Source organism: Vidua macroura, chromosome 1, assembly GCF_024509145.1.
Source record: "Vidua macroura isolate BioBank_ID:100142 chromosome 1, ASM2450914v1, whole genome shotgun sequence".
NCBI classification, from domain to species: domain Eukaryota; kingdom Metazoa; phylum Chordata; class Aves; order Passeriformes; family Viduidae; genus Vidua; species Vidua macroura.
In genome coordinates, this window is record NC_071571.1 from 42,380,086 (window position 1) to 42,406,591 (window position 26,506).

Here is a 26,506-nt window from a genome sequence, read left to right on the forward strand (position 1 = left end):
TTAATGTTTAAGTTAACTATTTTTAAAATATTTATTCCTTACATGTCTGTTGGTGCCTCATTAGGGTGTTGGCTGAATGAATTATTTAATCTTTAAGGAAAAAAGATGGGGAATATTTTCTCTTCCTATCTAAGTGCTGATTAAAATGAACCCCAGCACGGGGGGCGGCGGGGGGGGGGGATGTTTGTGCAGTGGAGCCTGGGCTCTCCCTGTTAGCTGGGTAACACATTACCCCTAATTATCCCATTTTTACAAATCAGCTTTGATGCCCTTAGTTCCAGAACTTGCTCATCAGACACCTCATACCAGCCTCATGAGCCCAGCCCAAACCTTCAGAGAGCTCCAGGAAAAGCACCTTCATGGAGATATCATACAGAACAACTCCCTGAGGGTGTGTGAGGGGCAGGAAGGTGAGGGACACGGGGGCACTTCCTTTACTGATTCCCCATTAAATGGTTTCCACACAAGCCTTTGCTGTCTTTGTGCCCTCACCCAATCCAGTTCATCAATGTGTGGCCCAGCTGCAGTCTCCACTGCGCTGCAGAGGTGGGGGAAAAAAGATTTTGTACAAGATGAATGATGGCTGCCCCAACTCGTGTGAACCAAGGATGCAGGTTTGCTTCTGCAGCGTGTCAGAAGATGCTGACAGGAGGCACCTTTCTTCTCCTGCACCCTTGCAAGAGCTTAAACTAATGGCATCACATTCAAAAAAGTAATGGTAGCATCATTATAAACATTAGATTTGGGTTTTGCTGAACTGACAGGACTTGACTCATCCCAGGATTTGACTGCTGTAACCACCCTCTTGTGATGTGATGATACACAGTCTGGGAGGATGCACTACTTTGATGTAAAATGGCAGAAATTAGCGACCTGGGACAGCTGTGAGGAGCCATCCTGCCTGGCAAATCTCCTTTTTGAGGATGGAGGAGAAGGGGCAGAGATTTGTTTCAAAGCTTCCAGCAGGGCTTCATCTGCTCTGCCCCTGCGAGTTCCTCAGGGTCAAAACTTGGCAATGCCAACTAATAAATAACCATGGTTTTAGAGGCTTTGCTAAGCTCTTTTTTGTAAAATAAGTCCACAGAGGCTGTGCACAAAAGAGCTGTATCTCCCCATGGACAGGCTGTGATCAGCCTTGCTATTTGTGCTTGGAGAGTATTGCCTTTTTAATAAACCAACATGATTTTATGGTATTGTTTTCATAAAAGGAAGAAGAAAACAAATTATTGATTCTTTACTCACAAAGAGGTTGCTTTGCAGCCTCCCTGTAATACCTGCAATGATTTTGCAATACATAATGATTTGAAAAAAGGGACAAGGACAGTTCACCTGTGCTTGTGACCATCCTCAGCAGCGCACTTTTATTGTTGTAGGAACACACAGTTTGCCTTACAGACCTGTGTAAGGGCTGTACAAGACCAGACAGAGTCAAATCTTGTGCCATTTCCCTCCCTGGCTCTCTCCCCCACTGCCCACTGCAACCTACTGCAGCAGCCCTTGGAACAAACGTGTTATCCACCAGGCAAGCCTGTAGCTGCTGGGACTCAGGCAATACTGGAGGAGACAGCAACTCCAACACCAGCATCTCTGCAATCTGTGGCTTCAGTTTTCATGGAGCAAAACTGGATCTTGGAGGTGTCTCTCTTGGTCCTGACTCAGTGGTGTCCTTCATTATGGGAGCCTCTCTGCCCACGCTGGATGCAGATACACTGCAGAGTCATCATGCTGGGGAGGGAGGTCAGCTGGGAGGTGAGAAACAGACCTGCACTTACCTGATCAATTCAGGCATGGCCTAAGCTGTTTTCCACCCACAGCCAGGAAATCTGTGAGAGGGGAAGAAATTTGATTTCAGCCTCCCTGGCATGAAACTGGAGCCCTAATCACTAACCTATCTCAGAAATGTAAATTTTGCAGAGTAACTCCTGCAGACCTGGTTTGCAGCACTCAGCTGGAGACAGACCTCTCCCTGAGATGATTAAAATCTGATTTACAAGGCACGGTGGACAGATGGCATCTGTTTTCTGCAGTCAGTGGTCCCTACAGAATAAAAGAGGCAAACTTCAAGGCCATAGCTCTGCAAAGACAGAGAAAATATTGTCCATATCTATGCTGGTGCCTGCACTGACACATCTGGTCCCACCAAGCCAGCAGGTACCTTGTTACCCACCTTCCCCTGCCTCTCAACACCCAAATGTTCCCTTTTTCCATGCCCTTTCCCTGCCCCACATCCCCTAAAGCTAATGTGAGGGCAAGCCAGGAGGTGGGCAAAAGCAATTAAAACAGAGGACAGTGCCTGGCTGCTTCGTGGAGCGTGCAAGAGGCAGCTCCAGCAGGCAGGGGTAGGGCAGGGATAATGCTGCAGGCAGAAAAGGGCAGCATCTACCTAGAGCAACCAAAATGCCTCAGGAAGATGAGATCTTTTAGAAGGGCGAGTGCAAAAGCATCACCAGGAGGAAGAGGCAGGGAAGGACTGAGCAGATTTTCCTTCTGCACAGCCTGGGGCCAGGCTGGAGTGGAGCCCCAGGAAGTGAAACCACGTTGCCCACCCAGGGACTGTCACCACAGAAGCACGGCTGTGCCTTTTTGGAGCTTTTTTCCCCACCTCTTGAACTGTGATCAGGCTTGAAAAGGTCATGCTCAGCTGAAGTAGAGATATCTCCCACACACTGGTTGTTTCCTGTTTCTGGAAGAAGAGTAAAAACAAAGGCAAGGAAGAGGCAGCAGATGATTTGATGCCCCCACACGGGCACTTAACCTTCAGTTAAGCTCCTCAGCAAATTGCTCTGGCCTTCGGTGGAAGCCTTTGATCTCTGCCCTCTTAGTTTACAACTTCAACTCAAATGGGCAGGATGAACTCTTTCTGAACATCTAATTATGGCTCTTTCCACGTGATGCCATGATTCATGCTCAGACAATAAACCTAACCTGTCCATTCTGTGCATAGATGTTGTGCCGCCTCTCCCCCCACTCCAAATCAAGTAAAACCATGCTGAATTGCCTTAAATACAATCACCAATTCCCTGCTCCCAGACTATTTACTGTTGGCAAGGAGCAGAGCTGGCAGACCCCGGTGAACTGAACAAAAGCCATTTAAAAAGATTTGTCCCAATTGTGGCAAACCTCAGCCTCCTGGTTTCTTGTTGGCACCTAGATGTGCTTCCTAGAAGCCCAAATCTGCAGCTCAGCTTATTAGATCCTTTTTTTTTTCCCCCAAGATTTAACTTAGAGGAGCCAAGAACTTGTTCCAGGGAAGGTCAAGGCAATAAACCTCCAATTGTTTATGTACATAAAGAGCCCTGGGATGTAACACGCTTTGCTTACTCCAAGCTTTCTTAGATGCCCAGAATGGGAAATTAAAACCAAATACATGCAAAAATATGGCAACATTTACAGTGTAGCCTGCACCACTCTATCCACTCGCCTTGTCCCCAGTAAAAACTACATCCCTGCTTAGATATGGCCAAACATCCAAGGGAGCAAAATTCACTAAAAAGCAGGACTGGAAGAGGTGGTACCACACCTGCTCAAGCAGAGAGCCTGGCCAGAAGCACCATGGAGTCATGCTTACCTCTTGCCAGGGAAATACCCCTGCATGGGCACATCCTGTTCCATTTCTATGCAGGGTCAGGACTCAGGTTTTCCTTGGGCTCCTCCCTGTACCTGGTTTGAAACCCCACCATATTCATCTGGCTTGACTGGGGACAGGACTGAACCATTATCTACAGAGAATTTCTCTTTGCTTTCCCAGAGCTGAGCACCTAGTGGGAAAAAAATCTTCACTCACCCCTTTCAGGTGCTTCCTGAAGGCATCACCACATGCTGCCTCCTCCAGACAGCTGGAGGCCAGGGAAAGGCCAGGCAGCCCATTTGCTGCGTTAATACCTCTGCAGACTGACATATTAGTTCCTGGTACTGGCAAGACAACTCACAGGTTGAAACAGATGTTTCAAGCAAGAGCTGATGTCTCAGTCTTTGCCTCTCCTGCCACATGAGCCTCCCTTCTGCCTGGTGATGCAGAGGCATCACCAACAACAGCCTCCTATCCCAAAAGAAAGTAAAATGGTGAGTCCAACTGCCTTATCCGGAACTTGGGCAGGGGCTGAGGAGGGGAGAGAAAGCTCATGTGGTATCCAAACCCAAGCCAGGGTCAGAAGTTGGAGGGACAGCATTGCATAGGGGCACGAGCAGCACCCTGCCTGTGGCTGGCAGCAGGGGTTCCCAGGAGGGGTTCCAGGAGGGCCCCAGGGTGCCAGATGCAAGAAACCCCTTTGCACCCACATCACCTCTTGCATTAGTGATGCAGGGTGTGGCCCAGGGGAATAAAAACTGGCTCAGCTCAGAAGAGGAGGAAACGTGAGGCTGGTCCTTCAGTCAGGAGTGAAGCAAAAACCCCAGGGAAATTCCCAAGGATGCCATGGTGATAGTCTGGGGGTAGAAAACTACTCCTGTTTGGGAGAGGCTGTTCCCATCTTTGTCTTGCCTTGCTTACAAACCAGTGGATTTCAAAGCCCCAGAGCATGGTTGGATTTGTGTTATCTGCCAGTTGGATGCACACAGCTCTAGGAGATGTATCCTTTTAAAATCCATCCCAGGGACAGCTGCAGGGCCCATTCAAAATGTCCTGAACTTTACTTTTTATTGTCTCTGGAACAGAGACAATCCTACCAAAGCAGCAGCTATCCAAAACAGCTCTAGACAAAAACTCCTGATCTTGACCACCATTTGAGATCTTTAATCCAAAAATTCTCTGGATGCTGTGCACCTGGGTCCACATTTGGGTCCACACTAGGGTGGGAAGAGCCCTGGGTGCTGTGGCATTTCATTCTTCAAGCAGCCGCTTGCTCTGTCTTGCTTGCAACATGAAGTAATGCCATGCTTTCATAAATGTAGATTTTTGTAGGAAAGAGAGTAATGGGGGGAGAAAAGGTGGTGCTGGTGAAGACATCTAAAGTACAGCTGGGCAGATTAAGCGGAAAAGGAATTAGGGACTTAATGATGCTTTAGCAGCCTGAAATCTGCCAGTCCAGAGATTAAACTTTTAAGATGCTCTTGGCAAGCCCTGGGAAAAGACAGCCTGTCGGGCCAATGCCACCTGCTGGAGACAGCACTTGGACACCAAGATTCATGGCACCAGTTAAATTCATCGTTTTTAGTCATCAATGTACCCAAAATCCCTCTTCTGAAGCTTGAAAACTTGAGCCCATGTCTGGCAGGGCAGAGACCTCGAGAACCCACAAACACAGCCCCTCTGCCATCCCCAGGAATGTTTTGTTTCTCCCAGGTTCCCTGTCTCCTTTCTTCCATTTGCCTTATCTGGCAGGTAATCATCCTTGCAGCGGTAATTGCTGCAGGAGCCATATGGGATCCATAAGCTGCTAATGCTGGGGGATTTTTTACAAAGAATCATAGGACCTGTACATTATTGGTGTTGATATTACACCAGGCATGATTATCCCTGGTGTAAAAGCAGCCAAAATTGCCAAAATAAGTTGCAGAAATGGTTACATCAGCACAGATATGAAGACAAGGTTATCTCTGAAATCTTAAGAGTTTTTAATTGAGAGGAAATAGTATGTTTGCAAGCTCAAATAAGAGAGTTACAGAATAAACCCAAACCTAAAGGGAGGGAAGGAGGAGGGAGGTGAAGCTTCAGTGTGGAGACCACCCCACTGGGATTTGGGAAGCAGCCGCTGACAATGCGGCAGATCCAGGGCGGGCTCAGCACTTCCCTGTGTGTGTACATGGTGCTTATCTAATAAGCCATTTCTTGAGCTCCAGTGATACTGCTACTTATATCATAAATTCAATGATCTTCACTTTACTGGCCATTAATCTGCTTCTTTTCCTGACAATTTTATACTCTTTTGATAAACTGTTTGTCTAACCACATGGAAGAAACAATGTTAAGAGCTGTACCTTAGGCGTTCACCCAGATAATGAAGAAAATCCATCACAAGGAGAGTTTATCTATTGCTTTTCTAGATGTAAATAAAACATCAGGCTAATTTACTTCCATTAATCTCAAAGACCATTGCTACAACAATAATCCTATGTCAGAGCAGACTTTTTTTCCCTTTTTCGCATAAATATTTAAGTAAGTACTGAAAGAATAAATAAATTGCTTTCTAAAAGCCAGATTATTTTTATATACAGAGATTTAACAATGAATTTGGATATACTTGCTAGCTCATGTCTTTCAGGCAGCAGTCAGCCCACAACTTCCCTTGTGCAGCACAGGGATGTTTGGGTGGGTTTTGCAGAGCACCCTGTGAGGTCTCTGAGAGTCACCTGTGACAACCCACCCTTAAGGGGAAGGAAGCAAATGGGTGGCTCATCATCTCACCCCCAAGTGCCACCCCACTGGTGTCACCCCTGGCCACTGGGTAGGTTCAGTGAGTGCTGGGGCTGCTCTGCGAGGTCCATGCGGTGCTGCAGAAAAGGCTACTTAGTGTCCTGTGTCCAGCTCAAGAAGTGGCCCTTAAGTGCAGTAAATGGGCATTTAGTTTTTGGAGAGTGAGGCCAGCAAAGCACTGGAGCAGGCTGCTGGGGTGCCAGGGATCACCAGCTTTGAGGGGTGAAGATCAGGCTGAACAGGAGCACACGGACACAGTGCGTATGAGTGCGTGTGCTCAGCAGGCTGGAGCCAATCTGGCCGTTGCCTTCTGACCCCCAGCCCTATTTTCTGCCAGCCAGAAACACAGATTGTGTCACTTGGATCACTGCAGAATGAAGCAGTTCCCCCCCACTGGAGCTCCGTGGATGTGTGTGCCCGTGCTCCAAATGCTGTTCTCGGAGCACATTCCAAGGTGCCAAGGGTGAGCAGGAGGGTGCCGCAGAGATTCCCCCCGTCAAGGAGCTCTTGTCTCTCCACTGGTTTTTCCCTTGTTTGGCTGCTGCTGCTGCTGCCTTCTTAAAGACAAAGCCATCCTGCAGCCAGCTTGGACCATCTTTTTTTGCAACCACACCCAAGCACAATCTGTGCTGATGTGCGGTAAAATTTGGTAAAACAGCATCCCTGCTCAGATGAAATCTAGTTTGTCAAGCACGGCCCCACAGGAGTATTTCCAACTATAAAGTAGTTACAACCATAACAGTAAGTTTGTCATAGGAAATACAACACACTGATAGCTGGAGCAAACCGAACCCAAGACGACATGGTAAAGGCTGACGCAGGCAGGCCACAGGATCCCTCTGAACAGCCATGACCACAGTTCAGAGCCTGTGCTGGTTACATAGGCAAGCCCATGGAAAAATGGACTAATTAAAGAAGATTAATGATCAGTCTCAGCAAGATCTTGGCTTTTGCTTCTCTCATTTATCCATACATGGCTCTTTGTTAAATCATGAGGGATTTTTATTCACATGTATAACTACTTACAGATGTTCCCACATGTGTTTAGCCAGCAAACTCACATTACAACTAAAGAAATGCAAAAAAAAACCCTACCTTGTGCAATGTTAAGGTAGAACAGATGCAACCAGAGGCAAGGCAAAAGCTGCTGGTCCAGCTCAGCAATGTCCACAGCTATGGCCACCGCACAGATCCCCACCTGTCTCTTGAGTCTTGCTGAGAACCTGGCTTACATGGGATGAAAACCTCTCCTTTAATGAAATTTCTCACTTCAATGAGATAAAGCAAGACTCTGACTGATGCTATACGTCGTATCTAATGCTCTTGTTACCTCACGGTTTTTCCCAGCATATTTTTGGATTTAATTTTGTTACATTTAGTATCCTTTACTCCTACACAGCCATGCCTGGGTATAGCTTTTCATAGGACCCAGGATGAGTTATTTTGTTCTCTTCCAAGTTCACAAGTTAAGCTCACCTCCCAGTAATAAATCCTCATGATTCAGGCTTTAGCAGTGTTTCCATGACCGTGATCCATCTCATGACACAGCAAATAGGGTGATAATTCATGGGGTGGAGAGAGTGCTGGGGGAAAGGCCCTCCCTGGCTAATTGGAGGGCAGGACTCCAGGAACAAGCTGATGGCACTTTGGATGCTGCCTGTGATGCTGAGTGCTGATGATTCCTGAGAGCACTCGTGCTTGCTTGTTGATTCATGTCACCCACATCTCGCTTCACCCTCTCTTCAGCAAGAGGGAAAAGGGGGGAAAAGGTAATTGTCTGTGCTTATCAGCATGGGTGTTAGAGCAGATTCTCAAACTGACATAGTACTGAGAAGGATGGAGCAGGGAAGGTATTCATACCCAGCTTTTCCTCTCCCACTGCATGAGTGGCTGTGTTCTCCAAAGCTATTGCAATGGGACAGCTGTGCCATGGTGCAGCTGGGTACCCATGCCAGTCTCACTGAGACTTTCCAAAGGCACAAGTGAACTGGAGTGCCTGAATGCTCTGCCTGTAACGCTGGAGAAATGGAGGCCTTTAAAAAGCCTTCTGGTGGCAAACCATAAACCCACAGGCCAGGAACTGACTGCTCCAGGCAAACACTGACTGCATGCCTCAGCTGGGAAACACACTGTGGGGAGTTATGGACCCCATCCCTGCATCTCTTTTCCTCCTGTTCATTTTGATTTTGAATTATCTCTCAGCCCTGACACTTGAGGACCTGCCTAGCTGGGATGCTGCTGTGCTTCATCAGAATGTGCTTCTGGGAAGGAGCCTGAGGGGTGACAGGGACAGGATGGGCTCTGCCGGAGGTGCCAGCATGCTCAGAAAGCATTTTGCACTCGACTGCCTTCTGCTAAAATAGCTTGGCATTTTTGTTAAAACATATTTCTGCAAGCCTGGGGAAGAGTTACATGCAGTCATGCCCAGGAGAGCAGCCAGGAGTGCTTTTCAGATGTGGGGTAGTTTTGCCTTTAATCCCCTGACAGTGAAGGCAAAGAGTGAACGAGAGATTTAAATCTTCAAATCAACATTGAGAGCATTGGCAGCAGCCCAGGCCCACCAAGGCACATGCATGGATCATGGCACATGGCACACAGCACATGGCTCTCACTGGGGATGGTACCATGGGCTATGTGAGGGCAGCTGCTGCCCAGTGCTGCTGACCTTCAAGGTCCTGCCTAGTCCAAGGTCCAAGGTCCAGGCAGTGGCTCACAGTCTCCCAGGCACACGTCACCTTTTCTGCAGAGGGAAAGGCAGAGCTCATCTCTAGTGTCTTGTCTTTGTTTAATCCACTTAGAAAGCTCCCCTCTGCTTTCCCCCTGCCTCTCTGTCCGGGATGTTTTGGAAATAGTGAAGGCATCATCAAAAAGCCCAGTACAAGCCATGGAAAGGCTGCCAGTGACTTCTTCCACTGCTTCTTTAACTATTTCCAGGGTCCCTGTCAGCTGTTCAACTGTCCAAGACTCCAGTTTTCATAGTTGCTGTTTGTGTGTTTGTGTGCGTGTGCATAAAGGCATCCAGAAAACCTCATGGATGTGCCCTTCCTTTGAAAATCCATGCTGAGACCATAACTTGATGACTGTTGCCTTTCTCAAACAGTTGTGGGTTGTCTTAGGAGACATCTCCTCCCCATCTTTCCTACTCCCTGTGGTTCCATCTGCTTCTCCAGGTCATCCTACAAGGTGAGGGGAAACACCTTGTGGAGGGCTAAGCACCAGCACGGAGCCTCATAACGTCCATGCTGAGGGCATGAGGTACATCCATGGCTGCTGGGATGAGCAAGGCAGGCACTGTGAGCCAGCCGGAGGTCGGTTCAGCACGGCGAGTCCTCAAACACCGTCAGGTTGTGCTCCTGGATGTGGCGGAGGAGGATTTGTGCCCGCCTGTCAATGGTCTGGAGCAGGGGTCTCAGCCCCTCGGCGCCCCCCTGGCTCTCCCAGAGCTCCCGGTCCAGGCGCAGGGACTGCAGCAGCAGGCTCTGCAATCTGCCCGACCGCAGCGTGGCCACTGCCGCTGCTGGGAAGCTGCAGTGGAGGAGCAGAAGAGACAGGGAGAGAAGGGGTTATCCAGGGGAAGCTGAGCAGAGAGGGAGGGAGCAGCAGGGCACTGGAGCAAAGATGCTTCAAGAGGAAATGCATGTCTACCCAGAGGAACGCAGGACGAGGAGTCTTCTGCTTAAAACTCTATCCATGGTGAGCATGCAGGATAGACCCAAACAAATTCCAAATCATGCCTCTAGCATGCCAAAATGCCTCATGGGCAATGGCGCAAGAAATGCTGAAATACCTGATCATTCATCATTTTTGTTCAGCTGCCAGTTAAAGAGGGGAAATAGGCTTTGGAGCCTGCCATCAGCCACCCAGAGCAGAATAAAGAGTTAGTTTCAGCGCAGGGGCATGTGGGATGCTTTTGAGAGCCTAGCCAGCCACCCTGTTCTGGGGACATCCAGAATATCCATCCCCCTTCAGAGGCTGGCCCCATCAAGGAGGCCAGAAGCAGCAAGAAGGTGAGCACACACACAGCTGCTGGACATCCCCTGTGTGCCAGCTCAGCCCTTGCTCAGCACGTGCACATTCCTACCTGTCTATGCCTTGCAGGAGCCTGAAGTTGAGCTTCTCCTCAGGGTGCTGTGGCCTGCCCGCGTTGTCGATGAACACCAGGCGGGATGGCGCGCTCCTCCGGACCTGCCAGCAGGGTGGCAAGGAAAAGTTCACTCAGTGCAGAGTCACCAGAGGGGGTTTAGGCTGCTTTTAGGTAGCCTAAGTAGCCTTTCTTACTCTCAGTAAGAAAGCCTGAGAGTATTTGGGGGAAAATAGATGACAATGTCTATGTTCCTCCATGCCTGGGCATGCCTCCCACCAGGGACCCAGCATCACCATGGGACCTACATTCCCTTTGCGACCACCTCAGTCCTGCAAGTGCCTCCCAGGCACCTCCATGTTAGCCCCAGAGCAGCCCTTGAACAGCAGGGAGACATACCAGGATGTGGACCAGGACCAGCTCTGCTGGATTCCGGCACTTCTCGTGGAGCATCTCCTCCACGCAGGGCTCAGAGGGATCAGGCTGAAACCCACAGCAGTAGCGGTCCAGGCGGTCATGAACCTGCAGGAGACATTTGGGGACCTTAACAGGGACATGTGCCTGGAACAGGGGGGTCCTGCTGTGAGCTGTTCTTGTACAGAGGAAAATGAATAATTTCTAGGCATCCTCAGGAGACATGCGATGGAAAAGCTGCATACACTGGTGAGTGAGAGGAATGGAAGCACACATGCAAAACCTCTTTGGCATGAAGAAGGTGATGTCAAAAGTGATGGTGACAGGCTTTTCTGATGGAGTTCAGACACTTGGTACCTCCACATTCTCTATCTGCACAGACTGAATGGGTTGTACTTCCTGCTGAATGAAGATGTACACAATGATGAATAAATGAATAAAAGAAACCAACAAAGCACCCAAGGAAACCTAGAGTCTGAAACCTCAAAAATAATTTATTTTTTCCAAGTCATGGTGCTCTGTATGATGGTTTCATCAGGTTCCTGTCACATGTGCAACCTTTCATCCATCCCTATGGTAACCTGAGCAGCTCTCAATGGAAAGATGAATGGAAAAGTATCAGCAAGGGAAAAAGTGGTCTGTGAATATGCAGAGCATGCCTGACATTTAAGTTAGGCCACAGTGGCTTGTTTCAGCTACATTTGTGTTTAATCATTTGCAGGTGCTGCTAAGGCTCCATGTTGTCCAGGCTGTCAAACCTCCTGCTTCCCATCCCAGCTCCCTGCAGAAACCCTGGAGCTGCTTGACAACTTCCAGTGCTTCAACCACACCCTTGGAGGGATGAAGGGCTTTTAAAAGACATAAACCTCTGCCAGACCTGGCCTCAGTATTTATGGAGCTTCCTCAGCTTCGTCAGAAGCAGCTGGTACATCCTCTGGGGTGATTTGTGGGGTAGACAGGAACTTGGCTGTTAACAGACCTCCCCATGGCTGTGTGTTGACATGACCCTGTAGGGGAGCTGCCTCACCTCCTCCTGATCTCGAGGCCTATCTACAAAAAAAACCCATGTATATATATGCTTCTTTAAATATATATGAAATATTAAAAAATACATATAAATATATTACAAATAAATATATTTTCTGGTTGCGGCATTAAAACATCCAATTCGCTGATTTGCTCGGCATTGCTGGTGCCAGCCCAGGGCTCAGGGTGCAGAGAGGCTCCTGGAGTCACTGGGAGGGCTGGAGCATGTCTCAGGTGATCCAGGAGGGGTCTACAGGTGACAATGAGACAGAAGCCAAGTGACCCACTGAGGCTGCCTATTCCCTTCACCGTGGTAATTATCACAAGCTATCAGCTGCAGGCTGTGCTTTGCCACAGAGTTCAGTCTGAACCCAAACGCTGACCAAGCACTGGAGGAGATGCTGCAGGGAAACACGAATTGTGGTCTCCATGGCCATTCCATTCATAACCCTTTGAGAAGAAGGATTAGTCCCACACTGGAGCTTCTCAAACCTCTGTTTTCTGAGGTTTAATGAAGAACTCAGGTCAGTATGCCTCCATTGGGAGACACTCCGGTTAAAAAGTGCTCGAGCATCTTGTCACAAAACACATGGAAACAGAAGAAAATATCACATTTCCTCCACACATCTCCTCGGTCTGCCTACTGGAGAGCTCAGCACGCCAGTTTCTCTCACCTGCTATGCTGTTTTGCAGGCTGCACAGAAGGTGAAGACAACCTGAGAGAACTTACAGAGACATTAAATAGGCTCAGCGCTCCACTCATCCGCCCACAAGCACCTGTGAAACCAAGGTGGATTGGTGCTGAACCCGCAGAGGTGTGAGGTGGAGGCAGATGTGGTGTCCAAGTGGAGCCCCAGGAGAGGGACCAGATGGCTGCGGAGTGCTGAGAATGCCCTGACATGCTGACAAGCCCTCCCTCCCCTGGCCCTCCCCTGATTTTTTGGTATTAATTTCTTCTTTCCAGAGCCTAAACAGCTCTAATTCATGGGAATTTTGGTATTATTGCTAGAACACAAATACATGAGCCACACTTTCTCCCATCCAAGCTCAAACATTACCAGAAGCTCACCTTCAGCCCCTCTTATGCCCATCTTGGGGCATCCCCTTGCATCTGATAGGTTTTTCCAGTTATGATTCAGCCTGGGACGGCTTCACCTAGGGAAATTTTCCTTGCTCTCCCCCTGGCTGGGAAGAAGGTGTCCAAGGGCAGGGATGTGGCTGCAGAGTTTATTTGGTTTTGGCCATCTTTAAGTGCAGGACAAAGCCATCAGCAGCTGCCCCTTTTCTACCAGGCTTGGCATTTTGCCCCTACCAACACTTTGCACATAGTGGGGGGTTCCCTTATGGCAAATACCAATAGAAATTAACATAGAAGAAGACAAATTTTAAGATAAATTGAAAAAAACTACCAAGATTTCAATGCCAATGTACAACAGGGCTCAAATCTCACCAACTTCTCCTTCCCCAGCAAGGGTGTGAGATGCTAAAGCCATTTCTGAAAGATGCTACTCCACTTCTATAATATCCTCTTTACTCAAGGTATGTGACTTGTTCTGCATGGGAGAATTCCATTAGAATTATTGAGAAAAACCTGTGGATTGTCCTTGAATTTATCATTGCACTGCTTCAGCCCTTGAGGAGGAACTCTGCTTAGAACTAGATACTTTCCCCTGCAGTCTCAGCCTTCCCATTGCACTCAGCAGTATTTTGGCCTGGGGAAGGGAAGGGGATTGGTTAATCTTCTCATTTCTCTGGTTGTTTCAGCTAAAATATTTTCAAGCCCAGACAGAACTGCTCAACCTCTGCCAGCTATAGTTGTAAAAAAAAAAAGAAAGAGAATAAGGAAAACACATTTTAGTAGTTTGGGGTTTTTTCCCTTCTTCCCTTTTTTCTTTTATTTGCATTAATACTTGTCCTTTCAGGCAGTTTTCTCTTGTCTGATAATCAGCCCCCAGATGCCTAAACAGGCTTTCTTTTTCTCCACAGAAATCACTTTTGCCTCCTCACAGCTGCCCTCCAAGACTTGATAACTCTCTGGGATACCGTTGTAATCCCTTGTAGCAGCAGGGTATGATTTTCCAGACAGAAGATTAAGTGCTATTAGTGCCGAGGAGGAGGAAGTGCTGTCCAAGGCACGGCTCCGTATTTTCAATGCCAACAGCACATCCCTGAGATTGGATGTGATGGGGCTGGTGCAAGATATGCTGCTTATCCCTAGGGATACCCTAGGGATGTCTCTTTTAGCCTCTGCCAGCACAAAATGAACAGCAGAAAGATCACCCACACGAGAACAGACTCAGCACAACCTGCCTGTGTTTCCCCTGCAAGTCCCAAACATGGACCATACTCAGGCCAAAGTGCTTCTGCACAAAGTTCTGCTGCTCCCCATCAGCTGAAGAGTGAAAATACATCCCAAGAAACCACAGCTGATGTGACCCCACAGAGCAGCAGGAGACCGTGGTCAGACAATATAGGTGCAGGTGCAGGGGAACGCGCGTGCCACAGCTGATGGGACAGGTGGCTTCAATCACCACAGCCCTACCTGGAGAAGAAAGTCAAAGAGGGCCAGGCGGCTCCACTCGCTGTGTGGGATGCTGGAGCAGGGAGTGTCCCTGGCCACCAGCATTGGTCTGTGGGGCTGCAGCATCTCCTGGTACTGCAGCCATCCCAGGGCACAGGAGTTCTGGTCATTGTTGGCATCCTCCAGGTGCTGGAGGTCAGGAGCCCACCAGATGATGGGGCGCAGGGCGCCGTCGGTGTAGCTGTAGGGCAGGAGGCGGCTGGTGAAGCGCCGGGCCACGGCAGGCAGGCTGCGGTTCAGCCCCAGCACCCTGTCCAGGTGGAAGGCCAGCACCTCGTACAAGTCCCCAGGGCGCTTGATGAGCCCACAGCGCCCATCCTGGCAGTCTCCTTCCGGGCTGGCTGGCAAGACATCCCCCTTGGCATCTCCCTTGGCACCCCCCACGGCACGCAGCCTCACTCGCATGATTTGCCCGTGGGCAGGGACACGGGTTTTGGAGACCACCTGCCCACTGGACAGCAGCCACATCTTCTGGAGGTCATCAGCAGAGAGCCAAGGGGGAGTGTCCCTCTCCAGCCCCCTCCGCCTCCTGCTCCGGCCAGGGCGCTGCTGCAGGTGAGTGCGAGGCATGGGGAGCCTTCTTCTGTAGGCTTGTCCTCCAGACAGGGGGGCAGCCACCTCCCTCGGGGGCCCTGGGGGGGACGAGGCCGGCAGCGGGAGCAGGGAGTGGCCTGGTGGTGGGGGCAGGTGGATGAGAGCCAGCAGGGCCAGGGCCAGCAGCACCCCGACAGCTGCTGGGGCTGGGGGCTTCATCCCCGTCCTTCGCCATGGTCGCTGGGCCTGCGGGGACAGAAAGGTGAAATGATGCTGGAGTGTTGCTGCAGGCAGAGCCCTTGGCAGGGTTTGCTTTAGAGAACCAGCCCCTCTGCTTCTGTGATCCCTGCAAGAGGTACCCCACTGTGGCAGGAGGGTTATGGCTGGTGCCATGATTTGTGCCAGAAATTAGCTGCAGTCCCTTCAGAAGCAAATCAGAGCAAGGACTCGCTCCCCACTCAGAGGTTGCCATATCCGCAGTGCTGAGGTACAGGATGACCTTATGGGCAATGAATTTTTCATGGTCAAGTATTTCACTTTAAAGATGCAAGAAATGAAAAAAAAAAACCCAAAACCCAAAAAACAAAAACCCAAAAACCAACCCAGAGTAAATTCCTGTCTAGATGTGAACTCTTTCCAGTTTCTAAGAGGTTTTATTTTTCAGACCTTACTCTGAGCACCCTCACTGGTTCCTATTCTGGTTGCATACTGAACCCATAACTTGGATATCTCAAAGTGTGCTGAGACAAGACCTCTGGAGCTCTGGCATCTCTGCCATTGCTGTATCTGGCAAAAGCAAGGTAGCTCCAAGTGTCAGTCAGGACCTGTGACTGGCTGTGTTTTAAAAAAAAGGTGCAAACTCCTGGAGGGTTGGAACACCTCTCTATGAAGACAGGCTGAGAGAACCGGGGTTATTCAGACTGGAGAAGGCTCTGGGGAGAATTTACAGCACCTTCCTGTGCCTAAAGGGGCCCACAAGAGAGCTGGAGAGGAATTTTTTATAAGGATGTGGAGTGACAGGACAAGGGAAAAGGACTTTAAACGGAAAAGTTCAGATTAGATATTAGGAAAAAATTCTTAACTGTGAGAGTGTTGAGGCATAGGAACAGGTTGCTCAGGTTGCTCAGATAAGCTGTGGAGGCCCCATCCCTGGCAGATGGCAGACATTCTCCAAGCCAATCCAGTCCCTGGACCACGCTGCACCCATGCCTCATTCACTCAGGAATGGACAGCCTCACACACTTGTGAGGGCAGCCTCACACACTTCAGGAGGCTGGAGGCACAAAAAGCACCTTGGCGCCGTTTCTCTGCTTTCAACAGGCATTTCCAAGCAGCTCAAACCCACATTGGAAGTCAAGGCGATGGTCAAGTGGATACATTTTTCTCCAATTATTTATTTTGGAAGCACAAGCATATCCATGGCAGACACAGCAGGACAATATATTGCCAAAGAAGGGATAAGAGACTGTTTGTAAGAGGAAAAGCTTGAAAAAAAGAGCTAAAAAGCTGGGGAGGTGAGAGCCAGCAGATAGAATTACTTCCAGAAAGCAGCTGGGCAAGCAAAAGCATTTCCAGCCATGGGGCTTTTAGGGGCACGGGCTCCCACTGACCACAGGACCCATCACCAGCACGACTCATGCCCCATGAGCAGCTGCCCCAGGCAACCCCAGTGCATGAGCTTATGAGCTGACACAGCACTATCCTAAAATCCATCAGGTTTCATGTCCTCAGCTTGAGGAGACTGCTTCAGACAGCCCCCTGGTGAGAAGCCACATCCCTTGCAAAGACACTACATCAGCTGAGGTGGGTAAGAGGAGCCACCGACTCGCTGGCCCCAGCCACAGGAGGTGTTCCTTCCATGCCCCCCTTTCCAGGACTGAGCAGATTTAATGCAGTTTATAAGAGCTATTGATGGTGCACTTGGAGTGATTCAGCTTTATAGCTCTCACTTAATTGCTTCTCTCCCAGAAACACAATGTAGTGCAGGAAAATATATCTGCTGGGCCAAATGCTTTTTTTCAGACCAGCCTCTGCCAGGAACCAGGGGCTGCCTAGTACAGGTCTTTGGGACCTGCCAGGGGACCTCTGCTTTATCTCTTCCCAGAGTGGAAAGGACCTAGTCCAGGGTGAGACTGTTCAGAGAGGGATGTCCTGTCCTAGATCACCAGCAGGGTTATTCAAGGCTTGGCATTAACTGTCCCAGGCATCAAACTGCATAGTTAAATCATCGGTTAGATCATTGTCTTGGGGAGGGGATGAGTGTGAGCACCCCTAAGCACCCTGAGGGGCAGCAGGACTTCTGTCAGGCAGCTGGTTGTGATCCCATCTCTCTCCTACTTGGATGGGATAAAGATTTGCTGTGGAACCACAGCCAATGCCAAGTGACACAGGCAACACCCAAGCTCAGCTACTCAAAACCTTCATGCCCCAGATTTCAAGCAAATTCTGCAGAGTGCAGACACACATTCTTTCCCAAACACCTGCAATCCACGTCTGGTCTCCTGAGCAAGAGTTTAGGGGAGGTGCAATGTCTAAATCCTAGTTTAACCACAGTAAAACTACTCTGTAGCATATAAAGGGCTGATTCTGGTATCCTGACATCCACACTCCTTTCAAATCATCACTGTAAGTGCCTCACAATCTGTTCCTCTGGCCTCAAATATGCTGAATTAACAGCAGTGATATCTATGGAATCAATCCCAAAGGATAGGGCTAACTGTAAATCTCAGTATTCCCATCTGCATTGAGCCAAGTCCCTTCCCAATCTGTGCTTTCTTGGGCATGCTTTCCCAGCACCTCCCCTGTCCCACCCTTCTGGAGAGACACAGCCCATTCCACTCTCACCAAAAACCCCCGTAACCCTTTTCTTCAGCCCAGAGTATTTTCAGGAAGATTGTTTTCGTTATCCAGCTGATAATAACCCTCTGGTTGCTTATACCATCTCTGGGTATTTAAAAATCCTGTCTGCCAAAACTTCCAGTATCCTGGGGTGAGAATGCATGTGGGAGCCACATGGAGAACCTTCAAAGCACTGCAGGAAAAATCCTTTTTAACCCAAAGCCAGAGAACAGGGTATGCCAAATGGATGGCAACAATTGCTGGGTTTTTAATGTCAAGTCAGTTTACAGTCCAAGTGGTTAAGGAATCATTATTGTCCAAACCCACTTTGTCTTCCTTGTCAGTGAACTCGGGTTTGGGCATCACAAGTTAAAGCCCCATTGCTTTCCCACCCTAAACTCAAAACCCTGGGCTGTGAAGTTGGGCAAGGGCCAGTGCAGGCTCCCTTCCCCAGCACTGTTCAGGGTTTCCCTGCCACATCAACAACAAAAAGAAACAAAAAAGATGCAAGTATAGTCTCTGTGTTATTTCTGACGGTTGATATTGCAAATTTAATAATAACCTAGCTGATAAAGCATTGCAGAAATAATACTGTATTTACAAGCCCTGGGTAAATACTTTTCCAAAGAGTCTTTCTCTGAGCCCATGCTGTAAAAAAATGCTGCAGTTTAAGCTGTGGCTTTGATTCAGCCCAAAATGCAAACCATACGTACAGCTCTGCTTTGCCAGGCTGACATACTGACAGTACAGCATGTCTTTGCCAGAAATTAGGTCCTTTGCCCAGCAGGCAAAATCCATAAAAAGGCTTAGAGGTACTACTTGTTCCAGGATGCCAATAAGTAAATAATATATATTCTCACTCATCAGAGGGACATACAGCACAGCCCAGGCTCTGAATGCACAGTGGAGAGCTGTGTAGCTTTTAATGCTAGGAGATAAAACTTTCTAAGTCTAGTTGGGGGTGAGGTGGGGGAGGGTTATCCTTGACATTGTATTCCCAGGATGCTTGAACCTTGGCAGAATTTGAAGCAGAGAAGTCTGTTTTCAATTTCTTTTCAAAGTGCATCAAATTGGCTTTGTCGTGCTTGAAAGAAAAGAAAAACAAATCCCAAACTTCATTATCCAAGAATGTAAGAAACAGCCCTGAGACTAGAAAGATGCCATGGAAATACGTGGCTGTTGAAAACTGGATTGATTCCTGCTTTCCTCTGGCATTTAGGAGTCCTCCTGCCCCTGCACTGGCACTGCAAGACACCTTCAGCAGTAAATCCCAATGTCCCAAAGAGGTGCCCAAAGGAGCCAGGATGGCTCAGCAACAGCCACATCACTCTTGGCCACCTGCCTGCCTTTGACTCCCAAGCTCAGAGGACTTTGCCAAAGGCAATCTGCCGATGAGCAGGTTAAAGGCAGGCCCGTGCATTTATCTGGGTGCACACAGAGGGGTGCAACACACAGGGCTGTGCTCACCCTCTCAGCTCCGCGCTCGCTGCCCGCCCAATGAACCGCAAAACCGCCTGGGCAGCAGGAGGTGCAGCCTGCCGTGACCAATTTTAACAAAGACTGCTTGAAAAACAAGTGGGAAGCCTCCTCTGCCTGCCCCCCACCTCTGGGAAAGTCTCCAGAGCCTTGCAACCACACATGGTGCTCACAGCAGCTCCCAGCGCGATGGGAGAGTGGGCACATCAATCAGATCTGGGATCAGCCAGAGGATCAGCCTTTTCCTTTTCATATTGTGCAGGAGGTTTTCTTGGTTTGTTAAGGACATGGCATGTGGGCTGGAGACCTATAACCATGCAGAGGACCTCTTCATCCCCAGAGTGACTCCGGGCAAGTCTGAGGAGAAGGAAATGCTTGGCAGCGTCCGTGGCCCATCATTCAAGCGCATAAATGCCTCCTTATATTATCCTGCTCAGGGAAGATAGATGGCTGGCAGAGTGGGAATTTAAAGACAGCTATTAAATGATGATTGCCAGTCCCAAAGGTAGCTCTGGCTCAGAGTGGCTCCCCAGGAGGGCAGGTCTGCTGTGCTCCCCCAGCACACGGGAACAGCTCCACCAACACTCGCCTGCACTCACATAGCCATGGGGCATGAAGAATAAGACAGCCTTTCATCCCACCTCATGATCCATCAAAGTGGCTACAATTCCTATCAGACCCACACCAGCTTTGTGTCTGGGATTTTTCCCTCCAGAGATGAAAGTTTTCTTCCTCAAAAATGCCCTTCCAGAGGGGTGATCCATGACCCCACTACATTTCGGCACTCTACAGACACCCTGAAGACCATCCTGCTTGGCTCCAGGACAGGGATATGGCAGGTAGGCCATGCCCTTCTGCTCAAGGTGTTCCTCCAGCCCCACTTCCAAACAAGTGGCTTGGAAAGCTCAAGCCAGGCACTGAGAAGGTGGAAAAGGGGACTGCTCCCATAAAGCCTATGAAACAGAGTCACAGGAAATATTGGGTCAGCTGAAGCTGGGGAGATGGAAATGTGACACATCACCACATGGTGCTGGGTTCTTCCCTGCAGAGTCAGCAAAGTCCTCAGGCTGACACACAAACCTCCCCACCAACATGTCCAAAACCAAACCAGAAAATGACCGAGTTAAATTGCCTGGGATGAAACCTTAAAACATGCTGTACTTTGCTAAATTTTGGATAGTCTGCAACGTTTCTGGGATCATTTATAGCCTAAGCGCAAGACAAGCATGCTTTGCACTAGCAGAGGGCAGCACTCTGGCAGCAGCATAAATGGATCAAACAGTGTTGGCCCTGCTCAGTCTGAGCACTGACTTCAAAGGGATGGTGCCAACACACCACCTTTAACTTCTCAAATAATGTTGCCTTCACAGTTCTTCCCAGTTATCGCTACAGCCTTGGGGCAGCAAATTACAAAAACCTGGAAACCTTCAAGCAGCACAGCGTCTCTCTAGTAATAACCTGGCATGTCCATGGCTCCAGACCCTGCATCAGCTCCTTGAGCTTTTTGCTTACCAGGGATAAAATGTCCTGTTTCTTGCTCTAAACCTCCCACCCAAAGTGACTATTTCCAGTTTTTGGGAGGCTCCTTGCCCTGGAGGTTCTTCTCTGCACAGACATAGGCTAAGCAAAGCTTCTTCTTGCACATCCATCATCCAAAGGACTGTTTTAAATGAAATCTTCAGCCACAGCTGCAAACTGCTCTGTTTAACAGTGCTATTCCCATTGCACTGTCTGCTCCCTTCTGTGCCAAAGAAGTACAGCAGATACACAGGCTTGTAAACTCCTTGCCCGCTCCAGGAGTAGTTTACAAGAGTGGCAAGACTCCCAGCAACCCAAATTTCCTGTTCAAGATCTCTGAAAAAGGAAGACCTGGAGTAGGAGACAGAGGACACACCTTGAAGGAAACAGATGGCCAGCACCTGTCTGGAGGACACCACACCGTGGGGTGCAGCTGATGCACTCAAGGTCAGGACTCCTGCCTGGGGGGGCCCAGAGGGGACACACACCTTGTCCTGCACCTGGTGTGGACTAAAGCCCTGCAGGGTACCGGCAGGGACTTGCTTGTCCTGTGATGACATTGTCTGTACCCCAAAATCATGGGATTTTCACTGAGCAAAAGGAAAAATTCATAATTCTACTCACTCCCACTGTGTAAATCTCAGCTTGCAGACAGTTAATACTCAGATTTGTGTGGGATGGACAGGGAGTTTTTCATCCTGGTGCTACATACCATGAAGCTCAGGACCACTCTGGTTTAATCCCAGAAGTCAACACAAAGCACCACAAAAATAAACACTCTCCAGAATGCGACACTTCTGCTTAAAGTAAGCAAAGTAAAAGCTTTCAGATGCCTTATCTTTCTCCTATTTAAGTTCAGAGTCAGGGTTTTTACTGCAGACTCTTGCACTTAGCTGGATCTTCTACTTCTTGGAGATACATCTCCCAGGAGATTGATGGAGGTCTTTCAGAACACATCACTGAGATGCACAGGTCTGCTGTCATTTGCATGTGCAAACATCCCCCTTACTTTTCACCACTGAAGGTGATATCAACCTGCACCCAAATCATCCAGATCATTGAGGACCTGAAACAGCATCCTGTGTTCACAGGGGACAGTGAGGACTTGGGCAGCCCTGAATGCATGACTGTCCTACTATCCTCAGGGAACAAGGGAGGTCCTCATCTTCCCTCCTCTCCCTCTGCTCATTCCCCTAACCCTCACACTTACATGAGAGCAGCACAACCTAGAGATTCCTGGCAGGGACGTCAAGGAGGGAAAGCAGCAGTTTTGGGAGGCTGTTGCTCCCTCACCTTACCACTGCCGTGCAGGCTCCTGCCAGGTTTCCCTTTTCCCCCTCCCCTCGTCCCAGTTTCCCGGCCAGCCTGTTGCACTCAGCTCTGTAAGTTTTCAGAGCAGCTTTCCCATCTGCTTGCTGAAGCAGCAAGTAGGGGGCCCCTTCACCAGTGAAACAGATGTGGCTTGCCTTTGTGCAACATCTGCGCCTCATGCCCCACTCATTTTGAACAGTCTTGCCTTTGTTTCTGAGGGTTGTACAGGGGATGCTTTGGAGGAGGGCAGCAGCCTCCTGTGGGCTGTGGGCTGGACTCCTTCCCTTCAAGTCCCACACACAGACTGCCCCCAGCCCTGAGTTACTTCTGGGGAAGAAGAATACGCTTTGTTCCTGTGGCATTCTGGAACTGAGAGTCCTGCTCCTCAGCAGGTTCCAGCCACAGACCATAGGTTAGGAGCTGACTTCTTTGGGATGTCCAAACCCAGGGATGTAAGAACTGGAATCTGGGAGCCATGGACTCCCTTCCTCACAACTCCCCTCGCCCCGATAGTTTCTCTTGCTGCACCTCTGGGCTGCTCACCAGCTCTGGTTTGGCATCCCTGGAGAGGCTGTGCTGCTGCAGCTCCTCCACACACAACAGAGGCAAAGAGCAGAGGTGCTGGAAAGCCATGTCCCTTTTGCAATGTGTTCTGGGCTGTATTTAATATGGGGAGGAATACATTACAATAAAATCACATTTTATTTCCTCCTGCTCATGATGAGTTCGCCAATCCTGCTTGTGAATGCCTGGAATGCTGCTAAAACTCTCACACATTTTGGCATTTGGTTTTGTTTTATTTTATCAGGGGTAATGTTTTTTCTATATTTTGTGGAGGAGGTATTTTGATCCACTTATTTTCACTTTTTTTTTCTAACTGGTGGACCAGCACCAGGGAACAGGAATGCTTGCTTGGTGCCCAGTGGGGGCTCACAAAAGCCTCTTTGGGGTATTGGCAAGGAGTAACACTGGATTCCCTTGCTGGAGTTTCAGTGGAGGTTGCCCAAGTCAGACAGTTGGGTTTCCCTGAGCTGACTGTCAGGTTTTTCCCTTCCTGGAGAGCAGAAAAGTGCATTCGTGGGATTCCAAAGGGGAGGGAGAAGGAGGAGGACAGCGGAGCCTTTCAGCCCTGTGGGCTTTCTTCAAAACAGAATTGTTCATACCAGCCCCAGCCTCAGCTGCGGAAAGGCAATCCTATTTTCCTCCTGTTAAGCCTTTACATCTAAAAGAGAAAAAAAGGGGAAGAAAACTGCTTGCCACTTGGCTCTGAATGTTGCCTGTGTCCCACAGATCCCATCCTGGGCAAAGCCTGCTGGCAGCCACCCCCTCCCAGCCTGCTTCTTCACCTAGCAAAATCCATGGGGTGAGCAAGCAGGGCAAACGTGTTATGAGCATTGGTGCAGCCAGGCTCACAGAAAAGGGGCTTTTCCTTCAGGGCAAGGCAAGTAGCTGCAGGTGGACTGGAGTTACTGAGCATTGGAAAAGAAGGGGTAATTGAGGCATTTGGAATCTATGCCAAAGGATTAACACAGTGTAATCAGCCCCTTGTATTTAGAGTGCCTCATACCAGGCAAACAACAGCAACTGGAAACTACTCTCTGGCAGATTTTGAAGCCAGAAGAAAGAAGATGTTTCTGTAATGCAGTCATCCCCCAGCACTCTCTGCTGAGGCAGGTCGGGCATGAGCGGCAGCTGGATCCAACAAGAAGCCGGCTGCAAGTGTGCTCTCCATACCAACACGGGAGCTCACAGCTGGCATCCCTCCACCTTTCTGCAAGGGGGCACCCTCCTGGTGATTTTGAAAGGAGTCAAAAATCATCTCGAGCATTTTGTTTGGGGTTTTGCTGCAAATGAAGCAACAAGATGATCAGCTGGGGGCATAGCCTGGATTTATTCCTCATGACCACCACTGCCCTGCCTACAGGTGCCCAGAGCAAACCCAGATTATAGGCAAAATCAAAGCAGTCAATGCAGGAGCTCACAAAAGGGAAAGAACTGCAGAAACAGACCTTACTTTGCCAAGGCAAAATGGAAACCCTGGCAAAAAGTGAATACCCTGCTCTCACATGGGAGACCACACCAGGTATCTGGCTTTGAAATGCTTCATAGTGAAGGCTTGTACAGAAAAATGTTACTGCAGACAAAAGGCTGGTATGGGGAGAGTTGCCTTGTTTTTCCCTTTGACAGGGAGGCGTTATCTCCAAACCCAAAATGGGTGACATGAGCCCCAGTCTTGTAATTTTGTCCTGCTGCTGAAGTTCATTAATTAAGAAACCCAAAGCAGCCTACGCAAACTGTAGGGTGGAAAGCGTAAAGGATGACACTAGTGTTCCCTGTACACAAACACACACACACTCCAGTGAAGGCTGGCACAGCAGCATTGTCCCCAGAGATGCTCGGAGTCATCAGCACACTCTCGAGGACAAAAAAATGCTTCAGTGACACAAATGACCAGTTTCTGGCAGCAGCACCAAGCATCTCCTCAGCTCATCCATCATAGATTTGCAATCCCTGCCCAACACAAGCTTGGCAAGGGCTGAGGTGGTGAAGCAGGTACAGAGCCCCCACCTCAGTGCAAACTCCCTGGCATGACACCCCTCTGTCCCCTGGTGGGGCAGGGCTAATGGGCCATGGGGGGATCATCCCAGCTCAGCTGACACATGCTTCTTCAGATGGGTTTGCCAAGGGATGTTCCAAACTGGACCACTAAAACTAGATGACATGAAACACCACCCTAAGGTTTGGAGCACACTACAGATGTGGATAAACCTTCTGATGCTGGGGAAGCAGAACATTTCTTGGGAGGGATGTGAAGGTCTCCCTTGCCAAATCGGCCAGTTTTGTGGCTTTTTGATGAAAGTGCTTTGCTTTGTCAGGACCAAACAGAAAGCACAGAGCGGCTCAGTCATGATCTCTATCTGCACTTGGCTGCCGGCACGCCACGCTGCTCTCCTGCCTGAAGCAGTGCCACCTGGCCACTTAAAAGAGGTGGGTTTTGGCCGAGGGAGTGTAATCGCCTCCCTGGCTGACAGCAGTGCTTTCACCACAGCAGCCCCAGGCACTGCCCTCAGGGGCATCCTGACAATCTGCTCTGTGCATCCCTAGCGAATTCTTACAATCTGCTCGGTCCATCCTAATGCTTTTAAGGACAGAGAAGTGCTGTAGCAGTTTCCTGCCTTGCTTGGCTCACCCGGCTCTGACCCTCCGAGTGGTCCGGCACAAGAGACATCCAGGACACGCCATTGTACCTCACATCCCATGGGGCAAACCCAGCGTTGCTTCCCACCATCAGCTCAGCAAGGAAACCCTAAATCCTACCATGTCACGCAGCAGCAGCAGCCGACGCGCTCCTCCTCATGAGCTTCACCGCCTCTGGGCGACACGGCACACGGTCACCTCCTGAGTCGGGTGCCGGCCGCCTGTGGCACTTCCATACGACATCAGGAACCCACACAGAACATACAATTTTATTTTTTTTTAAATAGCAGGTAAAAAAAAAGAAAAAAAAAAAAATCCAGCAACTAATCAGCCCGCTTCCTTTCCCCGGCCATCAATCACAGCCGGGGGCTGTCACCCAGGGGTGCCCCTCCGGGCTGCCCACAGTCCCTGCTGCCCAGCCCCGCATTGCAGGGGCTGCTGGGCTCCTGGCGCCACACGCCTCCGCTTCCCCCTGGGCGGGAGGACACCCTTCAAACTTCAGCTGTGAGTTTTCAAACTCTGCCTCATCCCAGACCCACCTCCCTGTGAGGAGGGGAGTGGAGAGGCTAGGAAGGGGGGAGCAGGCATTTGAAAAGTCTCTTTTTCACAATAAAAGCCCTTCTTGCTGCTTTTTTGCTGGCTTTTTTTTTTTTTTTTTTTTTTTCAATACCAAGGGCAAATTTGAGCCAGGAGGAGATGAAGACACACGTGCTCCTCCCAAGCCCGTTTGTTCCCAGTGACTGCAGTACCAGCCAACTAGAGCCCCAGGGGCCACAGAGGCCCCAGAGCCAGGAAAGCAAACCAGAGGTCTGCACGAGTGCCCAAGAAAATGCTCTTTTGCAGGTCTTTTTTAGCATTTCTTTGCCTTTCAGTAATGGTCCAGCAAAAATCTGTGCTACATCAGTGCCTGGAGTGGACAAAGAAGATTTGGGAGAAGATTTCTTATCTGCCTAAAAGGCATTAATGCAATAAAACCATTTTTAGCGTGCTCAGGCACTTGTTCTTCTGGGGCACACAGAGCCTGCAGGCAGCCAGGACAAGAGCACAGGGGAAGAGGACCCTCACCACACCCAGCAGCTCAGACTGCAGCTTGCAGAGCCCTGCTGTGCCCAGTGTGGCTCCCCCACCCAGCACCTGGGGTAGGGTGAATCCTAGGTGCCATTTCCTCAGCCCTCTG

At 49.5% G+C, this 26,506-nt stretch overlaps 1 protein-coding gene across 8 annotated transcripts; it reads right to left on the reverse strand.

The window, feature by feature from the left end:
- Positions 1-1,330: 1,330 nt before the first annotated feature.
- GASK1A (golgi associated kinase 1A) lies at positions 1,331-25,780 on the reverse strand. 8 transcript variants are annotated; one of them, XR_008437284.1, is made up of 8 exons: positions 25,450-25,780; positions 14,416-15,234; positions 10,833-10,955; positions 10,434-10,537; positions 7,829-9,877; positions 2,603-2,683; positions 1,931-2,074; positions 1,331-1,823 (listed from the first exon to the last, which is right to left on the reverse strand). XR_008437284.1 is itself a non-coding variant. In XM_053978447.1 (6 exons), the coding sequence occupies exons 1-5, from the start codon at positions 25,450-25,452 to the stop codon at positions 2,638-2,640; spliced, it is 1,095 nt and encodes a 364-aa protein (XP_053834422.1). In that variant the 5' UTR covers positions 25,453-25,780; the 3' UTR covers positions 1,331-1,742; positions 2,603-2,637. The 8 variants fall into 8 exon arrangements, 3 of the variants coding, with proteins under 3 accessions (XP_053834422.1, XP_053834415.1, XP_053834385.1); XR_008437289.1 differs by lacking the exon at positions 7,829-9,877 and having other exon boundaries at positions 1,931-2,037; XR_008437285.1 differs by lacking the exon at positions 2,603-2,683 and having other exon boundaries at positions 1,931-2,037; positions 9,018-9,877.
- Between the last annotated feature and the right edge of the window lie 726 nt (positions 25,781-26,506).

Excerpts from the sequence above, each read along its gene's own strand:
- GASK1A (XM_053978410.1), bottom strand. Across the intron at positions 10,538-10,832 it reads TGGTCCTGGTCCACATCCTG|GTCCGGAGGAGCGCGCCATC; the intron begins GTATGTCTCCCT and ends CCCTGCTGGCAG. Across the intron at positions 9,878-10,433 it reads CTCCTGCAAGGCATAGACAG|CTTCCCAGCAGCGGCAGTGG; the intron begins GTAGGAATGTGC and ends CCTCCACTGCAG.